This window comes from Pelodiscus sinensis, chromosome 12, assembly GCF_049634645.1.
Source record: "Pelodiscus sinensis isolate JC-2024 chromosome 12, ASM4963464v1, whole genome shotgun sequence".
Classification (NCBI taxonomy): domain Eukaryota; kingdom Metazoa; phylum Chordata; order Testudines; family Trionychidae; genus Pelodiscus; species Pelodiscus sinensis.
In genome coordinates, this window is record NC_134722.1 from 47,164,040 (window position 1) to 47,183,832 (window position 19,793).

General features: G+C 54.6%; 1 protein-coding gene across 6 annotated transcripts in view; it reads right to left on the reverse strand.

The window, feature by feature from the left end:
• Window positions 1-19,793, reverse strand: part of MATCAP1 (microtubule associated tyrosine carboxypeptidase 1) — a 37,668-nt gene that overhangs the window by 5,824 nt on the left and 12,051 nt on the right. For 4 of the 6 annotated variants that reach the window (XR_012906779.1, XR_012906780.1, XM_075940552.1 and 1 more), the window contains exons 3-5: window positions 14,906-15,049; window positions 4,260-4,392; window positions 695-1,000 (exon numbers count right to left, since the gene is read on the reverse strand). Coding sequence is in view for 4 of the 6 variants with exons in the window: in XM_075940552.1 (XP_075796667.1) it covers window positions 695-1,000; window positions 4,260-4,392; window positions 14,906-15,049 (583 nt within the window). In the remaining 2 variants the exon portion in view is untranslated. Of the gene's footprint in view, window positions 1-694; window positions 1,001-4,259; window positions 4,393-6,554; window positions 11,980-12,103; window positions 12,240-13,421; window positions 13,546-14,905; window positions 15,050-19,793 lie in introns of those variants that run through there. The other 2 variants (XM_075940555.1, XM_075940554.1) reach the window with 2 other exon arrangements.

Consider the following 19,793-nt stretch of genomic DNA (forward strand, 5'->3'; position numbering starts at 1 on the left):
GCAGGAGGCTCTGCGTGGCCCACGAGCAGCACAGGGCCCTCGGTGGTCCCGGTGGGGGCCTGCCACGGTGCGGAGGGTAGGTGGAAGAGCCTCGGAGGCGCATGCCGGACGGGTGCTCCGTCTGGGATGGCTGGGAGCCGGGACGCTGCCGGAAAAGCCCTGCACGTGCCCGGGGCCGCAGCACAAGGCCAGGCTGAGGCACAGGGAGGGTTGGGGAGCTGTACACGGCGGGCTCCGTAGCCCACCTTCCCCTAGTCGGTGCCTCTGTTGCCCCGCTAGGCAGCCAGTTCCTCCCCGCCAAACGGGGCCTGAGGCCTTAAAGGGGCAGTGTCACCTCAAGATCCCCTCCCCCCGGCCAGGCTCCCTACGGCCTCCCCCTCCCCGGCCACATGGGCTCAGGGTAGAAAGGAGCCAGACTCCCCCAGCCAGAGCAGGGCCCAGCAGCCTTGTAAAGTTCCCCTGCTGGACTCTGCGCTGGTGGGTGCCTGCGCCATCCTCCTCCAGCCCTGCCCCCGTGCTCACCTCCCTGGGTAGCTGATCCCCAGCCAAACCGCGGTGCCCCACACCCAGCCCTGCCCCACACACACGAGCCCCTCTGTGCTCGGACGAGACAGGCCGGGCGTAGGGCAGGAGAACAAGCGGCCGATGCCTGGGAGCAGACCCCGGGGCTCCCCCACCGCGGCTCCGGGCCTACCTGGCTGCGAGGTGTCCGCCTGGCCTCGCTTGGCCCGCACGCAGTACTCCCACCGCACTCGGGCGTCCTGGACGAAGCGCTCCAGGTGCTGGAAGAGCGCGCTGAAGGACAGGCGGCTGGCCTGGTGCACGGTGTAGTAGAGCAGCGCGGCCCGCCACAGGAAGGGCTGCTTGCGGAAAAGGACGCTGTGCAGGCTGGCCAGGCCTTCTTCGGTGGGGTTAGCGGGCTTCAGGCCGTACCGCTTACGGCCCTGCGCGCTGTGCCATGGCTGGCGGGCGTTGTTCACGCCCCGGATGTAATGGGTGCCTAAAGGCGACGAGAGAGAGAGAGAAATCAGCCAGTGCCCCACGCACCACGCACTGGGACGAAGACATCGGGAATACGGGAGGGAGTCAGTCTCCACATTGACAGGACACGCAAACCCCCCGACACACACCACAGCTGCCCTTTCAGCAGACACGCGGCTCACGAACGCTTGTCTCTCTTGCCACGCCGGTCCAATAAACAATATCCCCCCCCCCGTCTCCCTGACCGAACCGCTGCCTTGCTGTCTCCTGCAGGGCTAAGCAGCACAGCAGTTATTAGCTACTGGGGATGGGAAAGGCTAAGCAGTCAGCATCACCCGTAACGAGGGCTGCCCCAGCCCTGCCCGGACAGGGCGCCTCGGGGCGTCCGCAGCAGCCTCTGAACACAGGGACCTGGGCACCCTGGCAGCAGGGGGAGGAGACCTGGCACAGCCCCTGCCTGTGACGCCATGGCCAGGGCTGGGCTACAGCGGCCCTGTCTGTGGTGGGGTTGGCTGGAGCGGCCCCCCTGCCCACTCCCCCTTTCATCGGTTAACCAGCATGTCGAAGCAGCGAAGCAATGGAACGGGAGCTGACATCCCTACTGGCTATGCTCTAGGACTCGTGGCAGGGGGCTGGAATAATCCTCCATGAACCCTCTGAAATCTAAACTGCCCCCTGCCCCCCCGTGCCAGATGGCTTCACCGCTGAGTTTCATGCAGTTCAGCAACTCGACATGAACAGCCCTCCCATGGGCCTTGCTCTAGAGCCCCCTGCCCCTGCTCGGACACGGGCTGGCCCTGGCTCCCTTCCAACGTGCGTCTCCTCCTTGCTCATCATGCCTCTCCTGCCCAGCCCTGGAAAAGCACCACCTGGGTTGGGACCCTTCTGGCGGAAAGCTCTGAGCGGGGCCCAGACCTCGGCTCAGCAGCCTCCTAGCCTGGGAGAGGCTCAGCTCCTCGTGGGGAAATCCCGCCAGGGCCCTGCTAAGACCCCTGCCTTCTTCAGAAAGCAGGAGGACTGACCGCCGCCAGGAAATCGTAGGAAGCCTGTCTGCAGCGCTCCGCTCCTCATGACCCTGCGACCGTGAAAATCAAGCCAAGCCCCTCGCGCGCCTAGCAAGCCAGCCGTTCCTCTCCGAGACGCCCTGCCAATTCCAGCCACGCCAGTGCAGCGAGCAAAACTACCCTCTCCCAGGCAACCAGCGTGGTTACCGCGGCCTTGCAGCCCGCTAAGGTGGAGGAGGGCCACTGGTGCGGCCTGCTCACCGGCGTAGGTTGCCCATCGCTGTGTAGCTACACAGCCGGCAAAGGCATGTCTTGGGGTTTGGAACGGGTCCCATACGAAGAGAGATTAAAGAGACGGGGACTTTTCAGCTTAGAAAAGAGGAGACTGGGGGGGATATGACAGAGGTCTATAAAATCCTGAGTGGTGTGTAGAAAGTGAATAAGGAAAAGTGATTTACTTCTTCCCACAATGTAAGAACTAGGGGTCACCCAATGAAATGAAAAGGCAGCAGGTTTCAAACAAACCAAAGGAAGTTTTTCTTTACTCAGTGCACAGTCAACCTGTGGAACTCCTCGCCGGAGGAGGTGGTGACGGCTAGAACATGAACAGGGTTCAAAAAGGAGCTAGACAGATTCGTGGAGGTTAGGTCCATCAATGGCTGTTAGCCAGGATGGGTAGGAACGGTGTCCCTGGTCCCTGTTTGTCGGGAGGTGGGTGACAGGGGAGGGACCATGTGAGAATTGCCTGTTGGGTTCCCTCCCTCTGGGGCACCTGGCATTGGCCGCTGTGGGCAGCCAGGATACCGGTCTGACCCAGTCTGGCCGTTCTGATGGTCACCTGTAGTATACTGGCACACCACTAGGTGGCACTGTGCAAATTACCGTAATTATACTAGCCTCCGTCCCTGGAAGGGCACTGAAGGCTTTAGTGGACACGGCAGGGGCGTATAATGTAGCAGTGTCGCGAGCCCACCTTGGCACAGATGCAAGTGACGGCCTGTGGCAGTGAGGCTTGCGGGGCTAGGGCCGTTCTGAATGCCCACATGGCTGGCTGAGCGTCCTGGCCAGAGTCTGTGGACCAGGCAGACCCGCCGCCGCTCGCTAGGTAGCTGAAGCCTGGGGGTTTCTATCCCTCCCGAAACACTGCGTCCTTTGCCTGGCCCAACACGAGGGGCTCTGTTGCTAGCTCCTGTGGGGATGACCTTGCTCCCTGGTTCCCTCCCACCTGGGGCAGCGACCGTCCTAGGGCACCTGACTGCCTGGGGGCCTCTGCCTGGAATGGACAAGGACCCCCGGGGGCGGAAGTCGGTTGGAACAGGGAGGCTGGGGAGCAGGGGAGGAAGACGGGGTAACTTTTTGGGTTTCAGCCCTGAGCAGTGAGGGGCTGGGTCCCAGCCTTTCCCGTAACCTGGGTGCGGTGACTGCTCTGCCGCTGTGGCTCCCAGCCCAGCACGCCCCGAGGGTCTGTGCGCAGCCCGGCCCCGGCTCGACGCGCTGAGCCCAGCAGCCTGCCCCCCGGTCTCCTCCGACCTCGGTCACTCGTTGCAGGGTGACCCCCGCACATCCCCACAGTCTGCCCGGCCGTGTCCAGCCCTCTTGGAGAGGGAGTCGGGTACGTCTCTGCCTGGCTCGGCCAGGATGAGAAGCCAAACGGCCTCGTTTGCAGGAGGACACAGGCCCCAGGCAAACGGGGTCGCCAGCACACAGAAGGGAACATTCGTTCTCTAGCGGCCGAGCCACAGACCGGGCGCCAGACAGTTTTCTCCCCAGTCGGTCCTTGCCCCGCATGGCTGAGCGGATCCTGTGCCGGGGTCACCACTGCTCAGTTCCTGGGTCTCCGCAGGTGTCGGGATAAAGTTCTAGTCCCAGATGAACGGCCATTTTGCAATGAAAAAAATGTCCCAGGTGCAAAATTCAGAGCAGTTTTTCGTGGCCCATGTTGGCCTGCTGCCCTGAACAACCTCTGGGGAGTCCCTGGATGGCGCCAACGCCTCGCCCCAGCTCAAAGGGGTGCTGGCATTCAGTCTGGCTGGGCTCTGCAAAGCCTGACCCCCTTTGGTTCCTCCTCCCTCCCCTCGTCGTGCTCCAAGTTCCGGGGGTTACTTCCGGGGGGGAGACTCCAGGGGCCTCCAGGGCCAGCGCAAGGGGACAGCCACCTCCCGGCTCTGTGACCTTGCTGATCCTTTTTAGTCCCTTTCAATAGCAGGAGCAGGGGCTCCCGATGGGTCGCTGCCTGGCCCAACACCCGCCCCGTACCCGCCGCCCGGCTCTGACCTATTTCGTGGCGCAGCATGCCCTCCAGCCAGTACTGCCGGGCTCCGGACAGGTTGATCGCCAGGGTGGGCCGGCTGTTCTCCACCATCATCACGGCTTGGGACAGCAGGTCCTCCGTCAGCTGAACCACCACCTGGGGGCAGACGGAGAACGAGGGTCAGAGGGTGACGCGGCTGTGGGCACCACCGGCAGCCCCGTGAGCTCCTGGCTGATACTGGGCCCTCCCCTGTCAACTTGTCTGGGGGCCATTTCGAGACGAAGCTTTGTCACCTGCTCCGTTCGCCCACGGAGCAGGGCGCAGGCCTCGGCCCACGGCTCTGAGGGCTGGCAGAGGAACAGACCCAGACTCTGCCGTCTGGACAGGGCCAGGGAAGCCAAACGGCGTTACCTCCTGGGCGGGCCGGAAGGACCCTTGGGTCACTACAGCTCGGTCACTCGGACTCTGCATGGGAACGCTTTCCAGGCGCACGCTGGCCTGCTTCCCCTCGCACCTTCGGCCTAGTCAGTGCGTGGCTAGAGAGCGTGTTCCAGGCGCTGTCTTTGGGGAGAGCTCTAGGTACCAGCTTATCTGGGGTGGGCGTGACTGGTCTCTTGGGACAGGCAGCATCCTGAGGTGACCGTTTATCACGCAGTCCAGCCTGGGGAGTCTCGGGGGCCGGTCGAGGATGCCCTGGTATAGAGATCCCGGAGCTGCCGTGTGGTCTGGGCTGGGTGAAATCGAACCCACCGCCCGGTAATCGAATGGAGCAGTGCTGCAGGGAGGAAATCCCGCAGAACCCGCCTCTGAGCCATCAGTGGTGCAGCCAGGCCGGGGCAAGGGGGTGGGCCTGGGGCAATGTTGGGGCCACCTCTCCCGCCCTCCAGCTGGCCCAGGGGCAGGAGGGACAGCGAGACTGCCCAGGGCCCCACGGGCACCCCCTGCTGGGGAGCAGGAGCAAGGTGTGGGGATTGTCTTGCGACACCCCCCACTCTGGGTGCTCTGAGTGGGGCAGGACGTGGGGGCCTGCCCCATTCCAACTGGTGCTCCCAGTGGGGTGCTGGGTCAGGGCCTGCCCTGCTCTGGCTGCCTGATGCTCCTAGCGGGCACTGGGGCTCGCCCCGGCTCCAGCCTCCTAGCAGGATCAGGGGCCTACAAGCCCCAACTCCGCTCCCTGGCAGGAACGCCGGGTGATGGAACAGTGCTAGCTCCCAACTCCATTCTCCGGGCCTGGCTGGCACACCGCGGTGGCGGAGAGGGGCAAGGCCCTGTGTCCAGGTGGGAGCAGAGCCAGGACTGAGAGGTGAGGGGCTGGGCTGGATCCTGGGTGGGTGAGCCATGGCCCACACAGGCCCGTCCCGGCTACGCCCCTGCTACCTAGAAAGGAGGTGACTCCAATGGAAATTCAGAAGCGTGAAATCCCCGCAAGGAAACCTTTTAAAAACACCGCGCTAGAAACAGACACGATACCCACAGCCCAAATAAAATAAAAACAAACCCTCCGCCAAGGCTGAACGCCCCAGCAAAAGAAGTTTGTGGCAAAACGACGCCCTTTCCAAACGGGCAGCCAACTCTCCCGGGGGGAGCCAGCAAAGGACACAAACTCTAGCCTGTGCAGCCCACGCAGGAAGTCTACCAAACCCATCCTGGGACCCGGGCACCTGCGGTGCTAACGGAGCACTGCGAGAAGAGCAGGTGGCTGCAGAGAAGCTAAACACATTCTTTGCACCAATCTTCACAGCACAGGGGCCGAGGGAGAGTCCCACGACTGAGCCAGCCTTTTTAGGTAACACGTTAAATCCCCAGGCTCAAATTAAATGAGCTAAGACATAAGGAGCAACAGGAAAACTGCCTACCAATGGGTTAAGCAAGAGGAAGATGCAGGACAGGGTAGGCCCAACGAGGGGAGAAAGAGAGTAGCAGAAAATGAGGACACGGCAGAAGCGCGAACATCACGTGTGTGTTGCGGTTTTTGCCAAAAACGTTAGTAGCGACTGGACAGCAAGGTAGGATCTGAGGCTACGTTGGAGAAAGGACACGTTCAGAATTACAGACAAGAGAGCAGTCTTCAAATGGGTAGGGCCTGTCTAGAATACCAAGGAGCTGACGGAGGAGATAGCTGAACTGGACGCAGATTTTCTTCCAAATCTCAGGGAAGACGGACAAGACTCCAGGGGTCTGGAAGAGGGGAAATATGGTGCCACGCTATAAAAAGGGGAATCAGGGCAACCCAGGGAATTACAGACCAGCCAGCTTAACTTCTGTGTCCGGAAATAATGGAGCAGATAATGGAGCACTCAGTTTGCAAACATCTGGAAGACAATAAGGTGATAAGTAACAGTCAGCATGGATTTGTCCAGAGCAAATCCCATCAAACCAAACTAACAGCTTTCTTTTTCAGAGGGGGAGCCGAGTTAGTCTGTAACTGGAAGAACTTCAAAACCAACACACAATCCTGCAGGACCTACCGGTTTTGTGAGTCTTTAAGGTGCTGCAAGACTGTGTGTTGGTTTTGAAGTTTCTCCAGATTTCTTTCTAACTTACTCACTTTCAGAAAAAGGGTTCTTCCTCGTAGAAAGAGGATTACCAACGCTGGTAAAGCCCCTCTGCTCTTTTGACTTACTCTAGAAAGAATGCGATTGCAGTGTGGACGTAACTCCGGTTTTGTCGGAAAAAGAGCCGTTTTTCCAACAAAACTCTGTAGTGTAGACATACCCTAAGGTGCCACAAGACCGCTCGTTTTTAAAGACACAGGCTAACCCGGCCAGCCCTCTGAGATGGTCCGCATTATAGCCCCGCTGCTGACTCCTGTTTGAGCTGCTTCTAGCTTACATCAGACTTCACAAACAACAGTAAAATCACCTCCTAAGGCCAGAATTCTCCTGTTCGGAGCCAAGCCTTTTGGTCTTTGTTTTGCAGTGAGGAGGGGAGCTGCAGCCAAAGTCCAAGTGCCCTGGACTTGCAGCGTTATTGCAAACAACTCCCTTCCCCGCTCTGCCGTGCCTCAGTTTCCCACTCTACAAACAGAGTGTGATGACACATCTACAAAATACTCTGGGAGCTGGGAGTGAAGGGTGCTGTGTCCCCAAAGGAGGAAGGGTCATTCAGACTTTGCAGCAACAGGAATGGATTCTGCACAAAGGAGATTCTTTTAATGGGATTCGGTGGCTTTCTCATCTTTAGTGGCCGCAGCGCTTTTGTCGTTTTCAGAACGCTCGTGCCAGGTGACAGAAGCTGCTACAGCTGGTCAACCAGCTTTTGGATTCAAGACTTTTAACCAGTGCTTGTGTCTGGGGTTAAAGCAGAATTTCTCTCCTAGAAAGACTCGCAGATTTCCTTCACTCCAAACAGAACACATCGGAGCACAGGAGGGATACGCCACAGCGGGCCGTGAGAGGCGCAGCCACGAAAGAAGTCGTCCTGGAGGACTGTATTTTCCAAGGAAGAGCCTGCCCTAACTTCTGACTTACTGAGGGACAATCTCCACTCACGGATCTATTTGCATTCCACTGCCAACGCTCTGTAACGCTTTCCCGGAGCGGGGTACCCGAATACTTGACTGCGAAGAGCCAAACAGTTTAGTCAAACTCGCCCACCTACACCTTGGTTCGTGTGGATTATAATATCCCATGAGCCTTCTGCAAAACTGCGTAGAAGATCCAAGAACGACACTCGGCAGGACAGAGCCTGTCTCGGCCTGGGAGCATTCGCGTCAATCACGTTTTGAATCTGCGCTTTCTCTCTCATTCCCTGGGCACGCAACAGTCCCAAACCTGCAGCCTCCCCGCCACTTGCCTGCCCCAGGCAGGGACAGCTGTCTGGAGCCTCCCTTCTATTGATACTTCTACCCCTCGTGGTCTCCCACTGCCAAATGGCAAAGGGTTCCCTGTTCCGAAACAGAAACTCCTGACAAGCCTCGCAACAGCGCACAGCGCTCATGGGGCTCCCCTCGCCAGAATACCATTGACACAGATGTACAGGTTGAACCTCCCTGGTCCAGCACCCTAGGTACCTGACCAAGGAATTTGCCAGATTGGGGGGGGTCAATGCTCCAACCCCCTGGCTCTGCTGCCACCCAGGGCTCTTTTTCTCTGCGGCTTTGCTGCCACTCGGGAGGGGGGACTCAACCCTCCGCCCAGAAGCCCCATGCCGGAGCTCTGCACAACAGCCCCGCTGCAGCTCAGGACTCCGCACTCCGCCTGCCCTAAGTCTGGCAACGCTCCTGGTCCCATGGGTCACCCTGACGATGCCGGGCCAGGGGTGTTGCCGGACTAGGGAAGTCAGGATGATGGTGTCACCCTGTACCATGTGAGACATTTCATGTGTGTGTGTGATAGCTCAGTGGTTTGAGCATTGGCCTGCTAAACCCGGGGTTGTGAGTTCAATCCTTCAGGGGGCCATTTAAGGAGCAGGGCAAATCTGTCAGGGATGGTACTGGGTCCTCCTGCCATGAGGGCAGGGGACTGGACTTCATGACCTCTCAAGGGCCCTTCCAGGCCTATGAGATAGGTATAGCTCCATTTGTCACAGGTAAACAAAGAACTGTCAACCGGGGGGGTGTGAAACAATGAATTTCAAGGCCTATGAGAAGGCAAAAGGGCAACCCTGAAGAAGGAATGGGAGAGTGCGAGTACATTCATGAAAGCAGGACCCCAACCTGCCCTGGGGGTAAGCACGGTGAATGACTCATAGAGGAGAGCAGACAGCTGGTAAGATTAATGTGAGTCTCTAGAAAGCAGGCATGGGTTTTGTTTTACATGCAACCTTTGTTTTCCATTAGCCTGAATAGCGCTGAACTCATTATCTTTACTTAAAAACCTCACGACTGTTCTCAGAATAAATACACTAGAAGATTGACCAGGTGTTGCTCGGGTCCTTAACTCAAATTAGTTTTGTTTTTCTTCATTTCAATCTTTGTTCTGGGGTTGGACTGGGTTGAGAATACAGGCTGCACTGGGAAGAGAGGACAACCCCGACCCTCTCTCACTGCAGCAGCTTGGGGCCAGGTGAGAAGCATCCGTCCATGGCTGTGGGCACAGCCAAAGGAAGGGTGCATGTCCCTCGGTTGGGAGACAGCCACGCAAAGACAAACTCTGAAATACATAGTATGTAGCTTTCCCTTGCCCCCTGCTGGCCTAACGGGGTTATAGCTGTCCTGGTCCACATCTCTGGCTCCTTGCTGCCCCCCTGTGGTCATTCTGCGGTACAACTGTCCTCCTACCAGACCCCCATCCTTCTTTTCCATTTTATGAGCAACAGTCAAATTCTGGGCACAACCAAACCCTGACCTTGCTTCAGGTTATGAAAGAGGAAGCTGCCTACTCTTACTGGTTAAGAGGAGTTTTTGAACGAACAGACTCACGGAGAGATGGACAGACACACAGTTTCTAAAGTAAATAGCAGATCGTGGCTGTGCGTTGGGTGAGGAAATGAACTGGAGAGGCAAAATTGTTGCGTCGACTAATGGCAATTTATTGGCAACCCCATGCTGAACAAGCAGTGGTCTCACCGACGCTGCAACGGACAGGGAAATGGTAACAATAAAACAAATTCTGCTGAGAAGAACCAACAGAAACCCCCCCAGGGTGCCCCAAAACAGCCGTGTCCAGTAGGTCAACTCTGCTCTGTGGATTGCAGGGACGGCTGGCATTGCTGGCACTTCCCGTTACGGTGGCCGGATTTTCCCCTTAAAAATCCCCTCTCCACTGGTTTTACAATGGGATGATGCTTTTCCAGTTGAAAGTCAAAGCTTGCCAGGGCCACAGTCCTTAGTGAGGAGAGGCGCCTCTCAGTTTTCCACCGAAAATCAACTTCTATTCAGCTGAGCTACACGGGGGCAACGATATTTCACACATGGGCTCCGCCTGCCCCAGGAGTCTGCATGTCACGGCAAAGCAGCGCTGCACAGCACAGCCATGTGGAACGCCAAGTGCTACACAAAACACTGCAAGCCAGCTGCCAGTCAGCGTGCAAGGGTGTACGGGAGACGGGAGAGCTCCACTAGGAGTCTGAGGTGCCAACGGAAGGAAACGGCACTCTGTACGGGTACGTCTACACAGCAACATTACAGTGCGTCTACACAGCAAGCAGTTATTTCGAAATAGTGTCGAAATATTGTCAAGCTGGAGGATGTCTTACTCCGACTCCTATAACCCTCATTGTATGAGGAGTAAGGGAAGTCAGAGGAAGAGGGCTCTGTTTCAAAATAAATGCTGTGTAAACACTCCCAATTTCGAAATAAGCTACGCAACTGACGTAACTCGATTTGCATAGCTTAGTTCCAGTTAAGCCCTGCTGTGCAGATGCACCGTAGGAGCATTGTCTGAACCAACAAGATATTTTGAGATGAATTCCAACCCTCACTTGCTTTCTGACTTCTTGTGGTGGTCTGGTCAAACTGTGAAGATAACAGAACCTTGAGGTTACAAAGTGGAACTCTCAAAAGTTTGGAAACGCCGATGTTAAGGTTGTCCACGTAACCTTAACTCTGACCCATGTGTACATGTGCATTGTCTTACTCCAATGCAGCCTTTAATTAACAATCACATATGATTTTTTTCCCCGCCGTGCTGGATTGGTCTTAGGGAATGAGTCTTGTTCCAATCCAAATGTGTGCAAAACTGAAGTAAAATCATTAACGACAATGAACTTCAAATCCGCACTAGTCTGGCAGCAGAAGCTGCTTCAGGGAGAGCGCCCGCTCACCCGGCTGGGCTGGACTCATAACAGAATAAACGTCATCCACTGCAGAACGAGAGTGAAAACCGGGCCCTGGACCTTGCCGAGAGGAAAGGGCTGGCTTGGCCACACGTCTTGAGGGTGCATCTCGACCTGTATTTCTGCCCTGCTGCGTTATTCAAAACCAGATGTAGCAACTCCCTTCTTACACTGCCCAGGGTTCAACCCCCACTCCGACGCAGTGTCTCAGGACAGCTGGTTAAGCACATGCTTAACGTCAAACATGTGCAACGGGACTTGTGTGTATCCCAGCATGCTCTCCTGAATGAAAGGATGGTCCCGTAAGAAGAGCAGCATGTTGTCAGACAGGTAAAGACTGCGTGATCACCCTCTGCATGTCGTCACTGCCACCTGTAAGCTGGCTGTCAAACACTCCCCCGGGGGTGAGTGGACAGTTCGGCTGGGGCAGTGTTTCAAAGTGTGCAGGCAAGACGGAGGGCAGTGAGGGTCAGAGCCAGGTGACAATACCTATGCCCAAGGGGGCCGTGTTAAGCGTGCACGTGCAAACATCATGTAGCCATTTCCTGATTGTTAAGGGATTCGCTTTGCAACCTTAATGGCGTGTAACCAAGTTGCCATTCTAGACGATGATGCGGGTCTCCTGCCAGGTCCGTGCGACAGCGAGGAGGTGAGCAACGCAGCACACTGCTGGCTGGGGCTGAGGTCGAGGTAGGATGGGCCAGAGTGAAGTGGAATGTTCTCCTGCTGCCTATGCAGGGATGTGCTTCTTCACTGGCAGCAGGAGTGCGGCCTTCCAAGGAAACGTGGTGCTTGCGGTGCAGCTGTGGACTCTCCTAGCCTGCATTCCTGCCCAGCTGGCAGCCAGCGCCCCTGCCCAGACATACACCGTATCTGCTCAGTAGGGGGCACTGAACATGACGCTTTCTCATCAGCCTGTGGATCTCCATCGTCAGGCCCTCAACAAATGCACCATCCTCCGCAGGCCTGGTGCAGGGAGGGGCTGGGCCTGGTGCACATCTGCTGTCTTGGCACTCGCAGCTGCCCCTGTTTGAAAGAAACAAGGAGTGTGGGATTTAGGGCACTAAGTCCTGGCAACATGCAGGAGAATGCAAAGCTCCCACCCCACAGAGAACTGCCTGCGGGTGCCTCTGGCAGAACATGAGCTCACCTCCGGGCCGGTCTCTTTCCCTGCCGAATTCCCAGCCGCTGCTGTTCACACCTTTGCTGGGTCAAAAGGCGCGATACCGCCACAAGCCCCGGGCACTGCTGCAAATCCTGGGTGAGCCCAGGGTGGTTCTGGATGGCTGTGCGGGGAACAAGGAACCAAAGACGGGCAACGTAGTAATTCTAACCGTGTCCCACCATCGTGCGGTTACTAGATCCTACGAGGGAAGGGAGCTGCTGGGAGCAACAGCACTAACGGGGAAGGGCTCCGCTCCCTGGGCAGCCCGAAGGGAAAGGGCAGGGCTAAGAAGCGGTTTAATCACCATGGCCCAGCCCTGCGCTGTCCACCTGCCAGAACAGCACGTCGCGGAGCCAAGCTCCACCTGCCGAGAGTCCCCAGCGCGGTGGCCAGGCTTGGAGCAGATGGCATTCGTCTGCATGGGGACAATTACCGCCGTAACTCGGCCGATGGAGTTAAAGCCCTGCAGATAGAGGCAGCGGGGGGGCAGTACTTCGGAGCGGTAGCGCCGCACAGCTGAGCCAGAGATCAGCTATGCGGTGCTGCTGCTTTGAAACCCCAAGGCAGCGTTTCAAAGGGGCAGCCTCCGCACAGTTGTCTGCAGCTCAGCTGTGCGGCGCTGCCCCTTTAAAACGCTGAAGGGTGGAGCCCGGGGTCAGCTGGGGACTCCCCAGCTAACCGCGGGTTCCGAGCAGCATTTCCCCAGAACCTGGGGTCAGGGGTCACGTCCTTCAGAGACGAGCTGTGCTGCTCCCGCATATTGGAACGTGAATTACGTCTGAAAGGGAACGGTGAGCGCCGCTGAATGGGTTTCCTCCTGCAGTGCTTTCCAGCCCCCTTCCCTCTGAGTCGGAAGCTGCTTCCGTGCGCTCTGATGTCCCGCCCGTTCACGATTAGCTACAGACCCTCCTCCCACAGCAGACTCCTGCAGCACTGTCACACTGGGATGGTCCTCCAGCACGGTGGCTCACTAGGCCTAGCTAGCAACTGATGTTAACTGCAACCTCACAATGAAACACAGCACCCTGCCATCTCACGCTGAGTGGGCCCTGGTGACTCAAGACCCGCTCTGTCTATGGCACGTGTGATACAGACAGTCGCAGCTACACCGGGGCCGGTTCTTGGGCTCAGACAAGCTGTGGGCAGTGCTGAACTCAGAGCAGGGAAGAGACAAAAGCAGCTTTCCGCCAGCTCGGTACGTGATCAATTCCAGGGTTGCTAGCGGGCAGAGTCTGACCCCCGGCACCAGTCAGGGCTGCTCTTATATGTCCTGCTTTGCAACGGCCCCAAAGGGGCTCTTCACCTGATGGCGATTCTGGTGCACAGCCACCTCTAGCCACGCTCGCCTCGCCTCCTGCATGCCTGCCCGGGGTGCCCAGCGGGGCCGAGAGGGCCAATGGGAACCGTGGATGTGTAAACGGGGGAATCTGAAGAAGCAAAAAGGAGATTATTATACTTTTGTGTTTGGCGCCGGTGCGGCCGCTGCCGGAATCCAGGGTTCAATTCTGGTGTCCCTAATTCAAGAAGGTTGAAAAACTAGAGAGGGGGGTCACAAGAAGGATGAAAGGGTAGGGAGCCTTGCCTCACAGCAACGGAGACGGGGCTCTGTCCATTTAGAGTGAAGACCAAGGGAGACGAGATTACAGCCTCAGCCCCTACCTGGGAACCAGACATTGGAAAGCAGGCTCGTCAGTCTGCAGACAAAGGGATAACAAGGGCCGGAGGCGGAAGCCAGACAAACCCAGACTAGAAATTAAGACTCAAATGTTTACCAGCGAGAGTAATTGAGCATTGGAACAACTTACTGTGGTTTGGACTGGATTCTCCGTCCCTGGAAATATCTGAATTACTGCGAGGTGTTTGATACCAGGAGTTGATTTTGGAATATTTACTGGACTCGGACAGGAATTAGTTTAGGGAACTTCTCTGGCCTGTGTTATGTTGGTCAAGGGAGACAATCAGAGTGATAGCCTTAAAAATCGGTGACCTTCTAGCCTTAAAAATCTGTGACCACTAGGCTAGGGTGTCAGGAGGGAGGGGCACAAAGCAGAGTTAACTACAGCGGCTGAATCCCCGGCAGGCCTTTTAGAGCAGCTTTCTGCTCCCTGCCAGCCATGAATGGCGCTCGAGGTGGGCCAGCGTCAGCCACACTTGGTTACAGCTTTGGCTCCAATATTTAACACAAAGAGGTGCTGTGTAAACCAAGAGAAACGTGTTCCCTTTTACGCCCTTTGCATGCTTCCCTGAGAACTGGGTGTCGTCCACAAAGCGTGAAAACTCCGCTTGGTAGCACTGTGTTTTGGAAGCGGCAGGCCTGATTTATGTAGCCTCACTGCGGATGTCACTTTTACATCAAAACGGCTTGAGTCTTTCCTGTGTCACGCTCCTCGAACGGCTTGTGCTACCGTTACTTACGGTCTTCCTGGCTCTGAGGTGCTCAGACGTGAAAACCACTTTTTCCAGCTGCAGACACCAGAGCCACACAGAGAAGCCCCTTGGGGCTACCCTCGGTGACGCTCCTGCGGCCCAAAATTACACCAGATTTGTCTGCGGTCGCCGTGTGTCACAAACTCACACCTAGATGGTGTCTGCACTCACTGCTGGATTCTAAGAACCAGGGGTTCCCAAATTGCTCCCTCCCCATCAATATCTCTGTCTAATTTTGGCTTTGTCGGTAAACATCACCCTTCTGAGTCCAGCTCTTCCTTTCCCCTCTATCCCCACTGATGTTGCGCTAGCAGTCACTGCGGTGAAGATGCTCCGTGACGAGAAGAAGGCAATGATTACCTCTCCCACACAGCCCTCCTTCTGCATGTACTTCCGGATAATCGACCAGATCTGGCACTTGCTCAGCAGTCTCCCACCAGTGGCCACTTCAAAGTTCTCATAAGAGCCGTACTTCTCCAGGACGGCGTGGATGATCCCAGTTGCCTGCCACACACACACACACACAAAAGAGAGTCAGCCTTTCCCCTAGGTACCCCTTGGATTCAAGGGCAGATCTCCCTTGAAGATTTCTTGATACCTTAAATGACTGATTCTTGGAGCAGCTGGTTTGGGAACCCACAAGGAGAGAGGCTATTCCTGATTTAGTCCTAAGTGGAGCGCAGGATCTGGTTCGAGAGTCCAAGAGAACTGCTTGGAACTAGTAATCATAATGTAATAAAATGTAACATCCCTGTGGTAGGAAAAACACCTCAGCAGCCCGGTATCATTTCATTTCAGAAAGGGGAACTACACAAAAATGAGGAAGTCAGTTAAACAGAAATTAAAAGGTCCAGTGACAAAAGTAAATCCTTGCAAGCTGCATGGAAACTTTTCAAAGACACAATAATAGAGACCCAACTTAACTGTATATACCCCAAATTAAAAAACGCAGTAAGAGAACCAAAAAAGTGCCACTGTGGCTTAACAACCAAGTAAAAGAAGCAGTGTCAGACAAAAAGACATCTTTTAAAAAGTGGAAGTCAAATCCTAGTGAGGAAAATAGAATGGTGCATAAACTTTGTCATATTAAGTATAAAATGTAATGAGAAAAGCCAAAAAGGAGTTTGAAGAACAGCTAGGCAGAAACTCAAAACGTAATAGCAAAATGTTTTTTAAGTACATCAGAAGAAGGACGCTGCTAAACAACCGGTGGGGGCCCTTGGACGATCGAGATGCTAAAGGAGCCCTCAAAGATGATAAAGTCATTGTGGAGAAGCTAAATGAATTCTTTGCTTCAGTCTTCATGGCTGAGGATATTGGGGAGATTCCCAAACCTGAGCCATTCTTTTTAGGTGACAAATCTAAAAGGAACTGTCCCAGATTGAGATGTCATTAGAGGAGGTTTTGGAACAAATAGATAAACTTAACAGTAACATGTCACTGGGACCAGACGGCATTCACCCAAGAGTTCTGAAAGAACTCAAAAGTGAAATTGCGGAACTATTAACTGTGTTTGTAACCTATCCTTTTAATCAGCTTCCATACCTAATGACTGGAAGATAGCTAACGTGACGCCAATATTTAAAAAGGGCTAGAGGTGATCCTGGCAATTACAGACTGGTAAGTCTAACATCAGTGCTGGGCAAATTAGTTGAAACTCTAGTAAAGAATAAAATTGTCAGACACATAGATGAAAATAATTTGTTGGGGGAAAGTCAACATGGTTTCTGTAAAGGGAAATCATGCCTTACTAATCTGCTAGAGTTCTTTGAGGGGGTCAGCAAACATGCGGACAAAGGGGACCCAGTGGATATAGTGTACTTAGATTTCCAGAAAGCCTTTGACAAGGTCCCTCACCAAAGGTTCTTATTGCCTCTATATAAAAACATGATATGCCCACATCCTGAACACTGAGTACAGATGTGATTGCCTCATCTCAAAAAAGATTTACCGGCATTGGAAAAAGTTCAGAAAAGGGCAACAAAAATGATTAGGGGTTTAGAACAGGTCTCATATGAAGAGAGATTAAAAAGACTTGGACTTTTCAGCTTAAAAAAGTGGAGAGTAAGTGGGGATAAGACAGAGGTCTATAACATCATGACTGGCCTGGGAAAAGTGATTTACATATTCCCACAATATAAGAACTAGGGGTCACCCAATGAAATGAATAAGCAACAGGTTTAAAACAAACAAAAGGAAGTTTTTTCTTCACACATCACAGTCAACCTGTGGAACTCCTTGCGGGAGGATGTTGTGAAGGCTAGGACTTTAAAAGGGTTCAAAAAGAGCTAGATAGATTCATGGAGGTTAGGTCTATCAATGGCTATGAGCCACAATGGGTAGGAATGGTGTCCCTAGCTTCTGTTTCTCTGGAGGTGGGTGACAGGGGAGGGATTATGTGAGGATTACTTGTTGTGTTCTCTCCCTCTGGGGCATCTGGCATTGGCCACTGTCGGCAGACAGGATACTGGGCTAGATGGACCGTTGGTCTGACCCAGTCTGGCCGTTCTTATGTTCTCTCCCGCCCTACATCTTTTCATGAAAAATTTCCAAATCGCTCAGCTTCATCCTGCATTAGCGTGAAAACAAATGCAACTGCAAATGGAATTTTGTGGCAGGCAATACACAGAGACCCTCCTGATGGGTGGTACCTCCCCTCCCCTTCACAAGAGCATGACTGTTTAGTATCCTTCTGAACTGCTAGGCCTGAACCTTGGCAAAACCAACCTTGTAACAGCACTACCCTTGGAAGGAACAACATCACAGCTTCATAGCACAGACATCATTATTTAGATCCCTTCAAATGCTTCTCAGGTTATTTATGTCCAGTCACCGTCTTACTTTCCTGCTAGTTCCTAATAGCTTCCTGCTCCTCTCCTGAACTCAGTCAACTCATGCACATGGTGAACAATCCAGTCACTCAATATAGCCCTACAGTAAGTATTCAGATGTTGTTATGGGTCAGCCCCACACCCTTCATTGTAGATCTCAGAACACAGACACACACAAACAGCCTCACTACATCCACAGGGGAGATGATTTTGCCCCGGCACAGAGATTGATGGATCAGGTCTATTCACGCAGTGCTGGGGGTTCTGTTCCCAGCGCTGCCATACACTGTGCAAACCGCAGAGCAGCTGATGTTCAGAGTCTAATTTGGTTCCACGTATACGTCTACACTGCGTCGAAGCAAAAACACGCTCCTCTCTGTTTAGGCAGCTAACAAACAGATAGCTTTATTGATCAGTAAAGCAAAGTGAGCCAAACGTGGTCCCAGCAAAGCCGGGCCCAGTAAGGCTGGCTAATACAATCAATCTTAGTATTTTATATCCTTAACCAAACAAGTCTGACGTCAGGGCAAGAAATCAAAGCGAACTTCAAAGAAGAATTACTATCAGCAGAGAAAGAAACAGGTTAAAAGGGAGTTCGAGCTTCAGCTCAAAATAGTTCATTAACACATTCCAACAGCGCATCCCTCTGGCCTCTCCCCACCTCGGTGAAGGCCAGTTCACTCCCTCGTGCAGACACAAGAAACTGAAATGGCTTTTGTTATACAGAATGGCTTCTAGCTAAATATGAAATGGTTTCTACAACTGCAAAATACAACAGGTCTGAGCGCTGGGAGCCACTGACCTCGGTTTGCAAAGCACACACGAGGGGGGTCTCCCACCATGCTAGGTCTCAGAGTTTGCTCTCCAGCCCAAGCGGGAACAACCGCATTGAGAAAATAGCCCCTGCAGCACCAGCCCCGTGAGCCCATGTCAGTGCACATGGACCCGAGGAACCCACCAGGGGCCTGATTTCTGGAAAGCGCCGCGTTACCCGCAACTCCAGCTGAAATCAATGGGAACTCCAATTGCTCAGTAACTTTGGATGTTCAAATGTGATCATGTGGCTAATCGTATCGTTGGTACAATCTGTATCGACGATACGATTGGTCGATAAGCGGCTCTGCAGAGCCGCCACCGCGGCGGTAGCTCCAGAGGAGCCGACTCAAGCCGGGACGGAGCAGTCCTGGCATGGGCTGGCTCCAGAGCCACCAGCGCTGCGGCTCTGCATTTTGCATGTAGTAAGGACTGCTGGGCTCCCACTACGTTTAAAGGCAGAGGCGCAGCGACCAGCACAAGCCGGGACTGCTCCGTCCCAGCTCGCACTGAGTCCTGCAGCCCCTGGCCACTGTGAACGAGGGTTGCTTGGCAGAAACAGCCCCTGTCCTCGGGGGGGCCCAGCTCCCCACTGGAACCCCTGCAGATAGGGGCTGCAGGAGGGGGAGGGGCTGAGGTGAGCACCCTGGAGATGGTGCTGAGGGGAACTGGCTTTTAACCTGGCTCCCCAGAGCACCAGCTCCTGTCCCCGACCTTGCTGCCCCTGAGGCCAGGAGCTAACCTCGCTGCAGCTCCCCTGCTTATCGACTAGTCAATGGGAAATCCATCGACTAGTCGATTAGTTGATTAAATAAAATTAAACATCCCTGACAGGTACTTCTTCTGCTGTTATATAGATCTCTCGGTTTCTGTTTTTTCTACTCCAATTCATCAGAGGAAGTGGGTTTTGCCCAAGAAAGCTCATGATTCTATATATTTTGGTTAGTCTCAAAGGGTATGTCTATACTACAGCACTAATTCGAACTAACTTAGTTCGAACTAGTTAATTCGAACTAAGCTAATTCGAATTAGCGCATCTAGACTTAAAAACTAGTTTGACTTAGCGTTTTGCTAATTCGAACTAGCATGTCCACACTGAGTGGACCCTGAACCGGGGTTAAGGATGGCCAGAAGCAGTGCCGGCAGGGCATCAGATTAGGACTTAGAGCGAGGAGCTGCTGTCTCAGGCTAGCCGAGGGCTGTGCTTAAAGGGACCCAACCCCCACCCCGGACAGGCAGTTCTCATGGGTTCCCCGCTTGCAAAGCAGTCCTGGCTTGGAGTGCCCTGAGTGCCCACACTGGGCACATCGCAGCACTTGGCCATCAGACCGGCTGCACTTGCCACAGGCTGCCATCTGGAGGTCCTGGGTCAATCAAGGGGCTTCAGGAGAGCTTCCATCCCGAGGAGCCCGCAGAGCCAGCCCAGTCCTCCCCATTGGGGGCTCGTACCCCATTCCTCCCTCACCTCCTTCCACTTACCCCTCTCTAGCCCCCCTTCCTGATGTACAAAATAAAGGACACGTGTGGTCAAAAATAGAAACTCTCTTTATTGAACAAAACTCGGGGAGACTGGGAAAAGGAGGTGGGAGAGGGGAAGAGAGAGG